Genomic DNA, 8,652 nt, shown 5'->3' on the forward strand with positions numbered 1-8,652 from the left:
CTGAAAAATGTACGTATATGTTGAAAAACGCCCTATCGCGCATGTGAAAGAAAGAGAGGAGAAATCTGTCCATTTATCTGGATCTGCACCAAAAGTTAATGGGATCTATTCTGGGCCGAGACCCGTCCTCCATCCAAGTTTTGTGGGAATCCGCTGAGTAGCTTTTGTGTAATCCTGCCGAAAAACCAACCAACAAACGGACATGGGCGAAAAAATAACCGCCTTGGCGAAGGCGTCAACTCTTGTCCTGTTCTGTGTTTGACTGCAGCTGTCAGTTAAATGTAGCTAAATAGAAAATGTATAATATTTACCTCAAAGACATGGCATTGTACAGAACAAGCACAGAACCTATTTTCCTGTCCGATTTCTCGCAATTCAATAAATCTGTGTCTGAACCAGTGACTCCATTTTAACTAGTTTCATTACGTTTAATCTTAAAACTGTTACCGATAAGAGCTGCAGTTGAATCTCACTGCACAAATGACACCTCATTAAATCAACTTTATCTCTTCGGCGTTGTGTTTGGACGTCGCTCGCTAACAGATGACACAACCGGCCCTGAAACAATAACCCACATGGACGTCGCTCTGCGGCCCCATCCTCTCACTTCCCGCGACCCGGCGTTGGACAAAGGGAAGTGTCAACACCACCTCTCTAACTGCACAATTAACATGCAAATGAGCCCGGTCGCTAATGGCGATGGCAGAGCGCTCTTATGATGGAAATATGCTTTCTGTTTTGGCAGTATGGGTTAAACATTAGTCTGTGGAATCAGCTGAGGACAGGAGGGCAGAGGGCCCCGAGGCTTCCCCGAGGGCAGAGAGCGAGAGGGAGAGAGAGAGGTTGACACAGAGAGGGAATGGCCTCTGCACCTGCTTCACCATGACTATGACACACACACACACAGACACACACACACACAGACCTCAACCAGGCCGTTATAATCAGCCTCGTTCAGGCTGTCAGCCCGCTCAATAACTTATCCCCTCAACTGCTTTTGTTCTAGCAGCAGTGCGGCTGATGCGGCCGCTGCCCCTTATTCAACTGAAATTTATTTTCAATTGCTGCCCTCAGGCTCCGGCCCTGCGGCAGCTCACTGACCGAGCACATGAACACACACACACACACACACACACACACACACACACACGCACACACTTCATCTCTCCCTCTCTTCAGATTGAATGCAACGACAGTCCTCCATTGCCAAATGAGATGTTTGTAGAAGCCTGCCAAACATCCATCAGTGTGTTTCAATTAAAACGAAAAAGAAAGAAACTTCACAGATTCCAAATTTTTTGAGGTGGGTTTTGGGAAAAAGGCTGCTCGGCCACAAGGGCCACCGAGTGAAGCTGACGGCATTCATTGCCTTGTTAGCGTCGGTGTCCAAGAGGGGAAAAAAAAGGCCTGTCGGTGTGTGCGTGTGTGTGTGTTTAAGGGGGGGCTGAACAAAGCAGTGTTGCTTTTAGTGATAAACCTCGAGTGGCTCCCAGTAACAGGTGTGTGCTCTGTGAAGGACCAGTCGTTTGTCAAACCTCGTGAAAAGGGGAGCTGATGGCCACAAGTCCATTCACCCACACAACAAGATACGCTCTACATATTATACATCCCTTATGTATGTCTGTTTAATTTATATATGACGTATGTTGGTTTAGATCGGAGCGTTTTGAAAGTCTCTTTAGACTCTTTAATTATCTACTTATTATCAGCTGGATATTGGGGATCTCAGATTATTGGCTCTAAATCTATATTGGTGAAATTCTAGCCAATAAATAGATTGGATAATATGAAGCCAAATTGCTTTCATTGACTTTAAAGGCAGGAAGAAAAATTGGTTTGCAATCCACCGACAAACAGAAGGAAGGGGGGACTTCTGTTTAAGATATCATATTTGACCTCTGAATCACAACCCTTCACCCTTTCAGGTATGTTTATGTCACCTTTTGTATTTTAACATCACGTGTTGATAACAAGAGGGGAATATGTGACATTTTGGGGTTAAAAAATGTATTATATATATCAAATTAAAGCTCTTAATGACCTTCTTCTACTGCTAAAAGGGCACTTGTGACATCTTAACCAATTCAGAGTTACTAATCAGAAAACCCAAAGACCAGACACTGAAAACAACTGAACCACTCGGGGCCAAAACGACGTAAGTGCACTTATTACTTTTTTACTCAATGTTCAAAATAATGTGCATTAAAGCTGCATTATGTAGTTTTCGGAAAGACATTTTGAAAAAGAGAAAGAGAGAAAAATCAGTCACGACCGGTTTTCATGTCTGAGTAAACTGAATAAACAATTGAAACTTTGAATATATTGTCGTCCGCGTGTTTATGAAGTTTTGATGTTAAAGACTTGAATTTAAGAAACAAAGTTAGGACAATGTTTGGTCATTTTTTTTGTATTTACTCTCCAGTGGTTGGTCAAAAGTAAATTTAGCCCCTCTGTTTCTCACCCCTCCACATGTTTTGAATTTAATGTTTCCGTTCATTAACAGCAACAAATGACTAGTTGAACCAGGGGTGTCTAAAATATACATAGGATACATATTTAAACGTACAACACATGCATGTGATGAATATTATATCCTTAACACTATGCAACCTCTGTTTGTATCCAGTGAAATCCTGTTTCATATTTTAACCTTTTTTTTTTAGCATGTTTCTACACGTGTGTATCACTATGGGTGCAATTAACATGTGCAGTTGTCCTTGTTGGTCATTTCTGTATGTGAGTGTACAGGATATATTAAAATTGTTCTGCTTTATTTTTCTTGTTCTACTCAGTTTTATCTTGTTTTCTTTTGTATCTGTCTTTGGATCGCTGTTTTTATGACTCTCGAGATGCTGCAAGTGAGGGATCAATTCTTACCTGATCAATAATTAAATATGGTTAAGACCCACAGCTTCATGATTGGGGTTTTCTTTCAAAATGTTATATAGATATCGCAATAATATCGTCAATGTGAATTCTTACTCTGATATTCTGACAGGCTGAACAACAAGATAAGAAGTTCAGGTGCAGAGGTCTCACTCTGCTGAGATTACACTAACACGTTTGGTGACCACTGGATGGTTCACAAATATTAGTGTAATTTCCAAATACATAAGAGCATGTGTTGCATGTTGTGTTGAACGGTGTCCAATAAAGTGAACTCAACCCATTTACTTTGGCTCCTTCATCCAGGTGATCTATCCTCCATCTTTACTTTAGAGGCTGTGGACTTTTGACAAAACACAATTGATGAGAAAAGTTCCAAACAAGTCAGTTTAACTGCACAGTGGAATAAAGTTGCTGAACACCTGTGAAACAACTACACATTTCTGAATGTTACAGCTCCCTGCCCCCTCTTGTCAATAGTTTTAATCTTCAATTGAATACATTCTGTCTATTGTTTCATTCGCGGTGCTGCACCAACCATGATCATTACCACCACCAACTTCTTCTGCCTCTGCGAGGGCCTCTCTCCCCTTCTAATGACAAAGACGATTCTCAGTGGGATTTACATGATTAGGTAAAAGTATAAATAAAAGTGCGAGTCTAATGAGGGATAATTTTCTGTGGATCCTGCCAGGAAGATAAGCCGCGCCATTATGATCAACAAAGTGGCAGCAAGCGAATGATTCAATCTTTGTGTGAGAGCAGATCACTTTTTCATTCCCTCTCCGGGGCCACAGTAGTACAGTAGCACACACACACTGCTGTTGAGCCCCTATAGCTGTGATTTACATCCACCTCTTTAACCTCGCCGGCAGCCTGGGTTTGCATTTGTTTTTTCGTGCATGTTATTTGCATGTGCATGATTTGTTTTGTGCATCATTTTGTGGCTTCTCACACAAAATGCTTGATGGCAGCAGCAGCAGCAGCAGTTGTCTCTGCTTTCCTCAGCTCCTAATTAGCCAGAATTAAGAAGTATTTCTCGGCCCATTGAAGAGTCCATTTCCTTTGAAACCGGAGCATAATAAACCTTAAGTAATTACCCCAACTCATGACTATTAACTCGCAAACCGCCAGCTTCCCTTGACAACATCCTCCTCAGTGTTGTGTGGTTAAAAGGCCATTGCAGCTACCCAGCTATTTACATCCCATCTGGCAGCCTGCGAGGGGGGACAGGCAGGCTACGCTCATTCCTAAAGACAAAAAAAAAAAAAAGAAAAAAAGAAAAAGAAAAGTGTAAAATGAACTCTTTCACTCTTTCTCAACTTAGACACAGAACTTGTGTTTTCTTCCCTCCGAATAAGTTACAAAGGCCTTCTTCTCCCTTTTCTCTCTCTTGTCTTTTCTCTATTTTTTTTTTTTTTTTTTAATCCACACACTCATTTGCATGCGACCGAGGCCGAGGAGGGGGTCTGAATGTATAATCTTCTGCATTTAGTAGCCTGTAATCCCGACGCTTTTCATGTGATGTGATTCTTTTTTTTTTTTCCTTCTTCTTCTTCTTCTTCTTCTTCCTCTCTCGGTCCCCCGTGAACAATTAACTTGTAATCTCCACAAACATACATTCTGTCGCTGCAGAGATGAGACGGAGGAGCACCCGAGGGACCCCGGGCGGACAAACTGCTCCGCGCTCCCCGGAGGCGGGTCGCTTTCTCTCAGCTGGGAAACAAGTCAGCTGCCGGCGGGTCCCGCACGGTCCCGCATTTCAGCCTCGTTTGCTTGCTTCTTAACATTTTTTTTTTTTTTTTGTCGGGGAGCTGGCGAGGAAATGTCGAATAAATGCGTGTGTGTGTGTGTGTGTGTGTGTGTGTGTGTGTGTGTGTTTGCATGTGTGTGTGCGTGTGTGTTTTAGCATCATTAGGGGCCTGGAGGTGCAGGGACGAGCCCGAGGAGGGGAAGTGGACTCAGCAGCTGATTTGAAATTGATTTAAAGTGGAATAAATAAATAGACCTGTTTCAAAATCATACTTTTCATTAGAAGGGCAACTAAAACCTTCTTAAATTGCTTGTAAGCAGGGAGATTCAATATAAAGAGTAAGAAGAGCGATTTCAAGGAGAAAAAAAAATATTTGATCATTATCGTTTAATTCTTTTTAATTCTTTTCATTGTAATCGACATTTCAGAGCGTTTTTATTTGTTAAAATCAATTTAATTTCGTTCAGGAGGAACATGTGGAGCTGTAGAAGATTTGTTCCAGCGAGGCCTTTAGTGTTGGAATAAAATGTATGATAAGAAAAAAGAAAAATGTCCGAGAATAAAATACGTTTTAGCTGAAATTAAAGGATGAGATTCAGAGAGGTGGGAGTTTGTTTTTTTCTGAAATAAATAAACCAAGCTGGGGATTAAAGCAATAAGTGAATACATGTGACGTATTAAATCATCAGGTGGTTAAACATAGAGCTGACAGGACACTTTTGTTTATGATTATGGTGTTTTTCAAGAACGAGAGAGAGAGAAGACAGAAGATATGATCCATAATTTCAGTTTTATTGAAATTTCATCCAGGGACGCTGGGCGATAATAAATATATTCATCAGTCATCAACAATGTACAAAAATAAAGACACGGGGGTCTCTGGGCATAACAAGTTCAGTTCAGCAACAAAAACAAAACAAACAAAAAAGAAACAATCATGCTGTGATAATTATACCATCATGCAAAAACGAAACAAATTAAAACAAAATATAAAATCAGAGCACACGTGGACAGACAGCGAGCCACGAAATCAATCTAAAAAACTTAGATTTCTTTTTAAAATCAAATTCCCGCGGCGGCAGAATCTTTTTTTTTTTTTTTTCTTTCAGCCAAACACATAAATGTCATTATTTTCATATAGAACTCAAGTTGTTGTTTTTTTAATCCTTGGTACAAGGCACAGAGAGCATTTTTCGTTTTCACAAAATGACGCCTGATTTAAAAAAGAAGAAGAAAAAAGTCAAATGAGATGAGAAGTTGTTCATGCAGCCTCTCTCAGCTTCACTGCTGCTTCATCACACTTTGTACTTTTTACCTTCTGTTGGCAGAGTCAGTCTTTATAAGTCCTTGTTACAAGGAGGGAAATAACACGTTTTTTTTTTTCTCATACGCCAAACAAGAAAACAGACTAAACAACAACATGCAGCGGTGAGGCCGAGTCCACCCTCCTGCCCTGAATTCTCTATTTACAAACTTCACGTCAGTCTCTGCGCGCACGCCATCATTTCATCCCGTCCTTGCCCTCCACTGTGAGTCTCGTGAGGCCGGTGGAGGTGACGGGGATGTGTGGAGGAGGGGGCACCTGGCAGATGGTGCAGGGGCACGGCAGTCCGGCCCAGTGCTGGAAGCCGGAGCCCAGCTGCAGGGCCGGGGGCGCAGCCGGGGCGCCCTTCATCAGGGGGTGTGGCGCTCGGATGGACGTGAGTCCCGGCAGCGCGCTTGTCAGGGTGGAGGACGTGGAGGAGGTCAGCGCGCTCCCGAGCAGAGGGTGCACCTGGTGCGCGGCGGCGGCGGCAGCGGCTGCGGCGGCCGCAGCGGCGGCGGGGCCCCCGGAGTGTCCGCCGGTACCGCAGTGGAAAGCCGAGTGCTGCCCGCCGTAAATCTCCCCCACCAGCCGCTTCATCTCGTCCAGGGAGCTGGTGAGCATCAGGATGTAGTTCCTGGCGAGCAGCAGCGTGGCGATCTTGGACAACTTCCGCACCGAGGGCCCGTGCGCGTAGGGCATCACCTCGCGCAGGCCGTCCATGGCCAGGTTGAGGTCGTGCATGCGCTTCCGCTCGCGGCCGTTAATCTTTAGCCGGAGGTGGTACATCTCCTCCTCCGTCACCTGCTTCTTCAGCTTGAACTTGTCGCTGTCTCTGTCTCTGTCTCTGCTGCTGCCCACGGACTTGCCTCCTCCGGAGCGCAGGTGCTCTCCGGCGCTCATCTTCTGGCGCTGCTGCTCGCCGCCCTGAGTGGACGAGGACACTGAGGAGCCGACGTGGTGGTGGTGGTGGTGGAGCGGATGGTGGTCTCGGAGAAACATGCCGTCCATGTCCGGAGAAGAGGCTCTGCTGCTCGGGCTGGAGTCTGAATTCATTTTATGGGTTCGCTTCCGAGGTTGTTGGGTAGGAGGTCGCTGCTGGCTTCCTCCCTCTCTCTCTCTCTCTCTCTCTCACTCTTACTCTCACTTTCTGTCTCGCTCTCTCTTAATGTCTCTCTGTCTCTCTGTGTGTCTCTGTGTCTCTCGCTCTCGCTGGAGCCTGGAGTCACCTGGTGTTGTCTTGAAGCCCTCCTGTCCCGCGCTGCTGTCCGTCTTATCACATCGGTGACCGCTCTGCCTCTGCGACTCTCTCTCTCTCTCTGTGTGTGTCTCTTCTCTCCCTCTGTCTCCGGGTGTCTGCGGTGAGGAGGACACTGATAGTGGGTATTTATACATGAGGGCAGACAAAAGCGGCTTTCCTATTCATAACGCCTCGTTAGGAGGATGACGTGCCCGTTAGAAAGGGGCGGTGTGCTTTGACTGTCCCAGTGACCGCGGTGCGCAACCATTCACTGCCATTGTCAGGACGCTGTCGGGGGGCACAGCGCCTCTTCTTCTTCTTCTTCTTCTTCTTCTTCTTCTTCTTCTTCTCCTCCTTCTTCTTCTTCTTCTTCTCCTCCTTCTTCTTCTTCTTCTTCTTCCTTTCTTCCTCCCTGGACGATCTGGTCAGTTTGATCAATGCTTTTTAAAAAAATATTATTAGATTTCCTTGTTAAAACAAATGTCACATGTCGTAGAAGTTTGTTTTAAGACCATCTTACTTTTTTGTAAAAAATCTGGGAAAATCACTGCAAATTGTTTTTAAAACCTGTACTTTAAACGCAGCAGCAGCAGGAAGAGGAGGAGAGGCTGCGGCGGTGCTTCTATTATCGGACATTTGAAACCAGAGCCCGCAGCTCCGGCCGCTGGTTGCCGGAGGCAGAGAGGAGGAATGGGAAGGGAAATTGGTTTCCCATTGAGCGGCTCCTGCTGCCGCAGGGGTGCGCGGCCTCCGCTGGGACAGAGGTAACAAGCCCGCATCCACAGTCCGCACTCTGCTGGCCATATGGCAGCATGTGGGCGTCAGAGTTTACCTCCACAACACTTTCACTTCATCTTTTACTGCCTGTCCTCTAATTATAATTTTATTATCATTATTACTACTATTAGGCTACTTTTCACTTTCGTTTTCTTCTACTTCTTTTTCATCGTCCTCTAATTATTATCATCATTGCTTTACTTTTCATTTAATCTTTCATCTTCCTTCTTCTTCTATTCATTATATTTACTTCTATTTTTTTAATAATCTTTTATTCTCTTCTAATATTATTACTTTTCATTCAATATTTTAATTTCTTTCTTTCTTTCTTTCTTTCTTCTATTTATTATTATCAATACTTTAATAAACCTACATTTCATTTTAATCTTTAAAAACATTAATCTTTAATTAATAACCTTTCTTCTAATTATTTTTATCAATACTACTTTTACTTTTTATTTAATCTTTGCATTTCTTTCTTTCTTTGTTTCATTCTTTCTTTCTTTCCTCTTATAATTATTACTACTTTTGTTATAATAATAATTATTACATTTATGATTATAATAATTACTATTATTACTACTACTACTACTAATAATAATAATAATAATAATAATAATAATAATAATAATGGATGTTTATTAACTTATAACTGTTTCTATTTTAACATTTAATCCATAAACAATAGAACTC

General features: G+C 43.1%; 1 protein-coding gene across 1 annotated transcript; it reads right to left on the bottom strand.

Moving 5' to 3' along the window:
* Window positions 1-5,410: 5,410 nt before the first annotated feature.
* On the bottom strand, window positions 5,411-7,305 carry olig3 (oligodendrocyte transcription factor 3). The gene has a single exon (XM_030441177.1). It carries the CDS (start codon window positions 6,996-6,998, stop codon window positions 6,141-6,143), a length of 858 nt encoding a protein of 285 aa, XP_030297037.1. The 5' UTR covers window positions 6,999-7,305; the 3' UTR covers window positions 5,411-6,140.
* Between the last annotated feature and the right edge of the window lie 1,347 nt (window positions 7,306-8,652).

Source organism: Sparus aurata, chromosome 15, assembly GCF_900880675.1.
Source record: "Sparus aurata chromosome 15, fSpaAur1.1, whole genome shotgun sequence".
NCBI classification, from domain to species: domain Eukaryota; kingdom Metazoa; phylum Chordata; class Actinopteri; order Spariformes; family Sparidae; genus Sparus; species Sparus aurata.

Coding starts and splice junctions, on each gene's coding strand:
- olig3 (XM_030441177.1), bottom strand. CDS start 6,998: ATGAATTCAGACTCCAGCCCGAGCAGCAGAGCCTCTTCTCCGGACATG.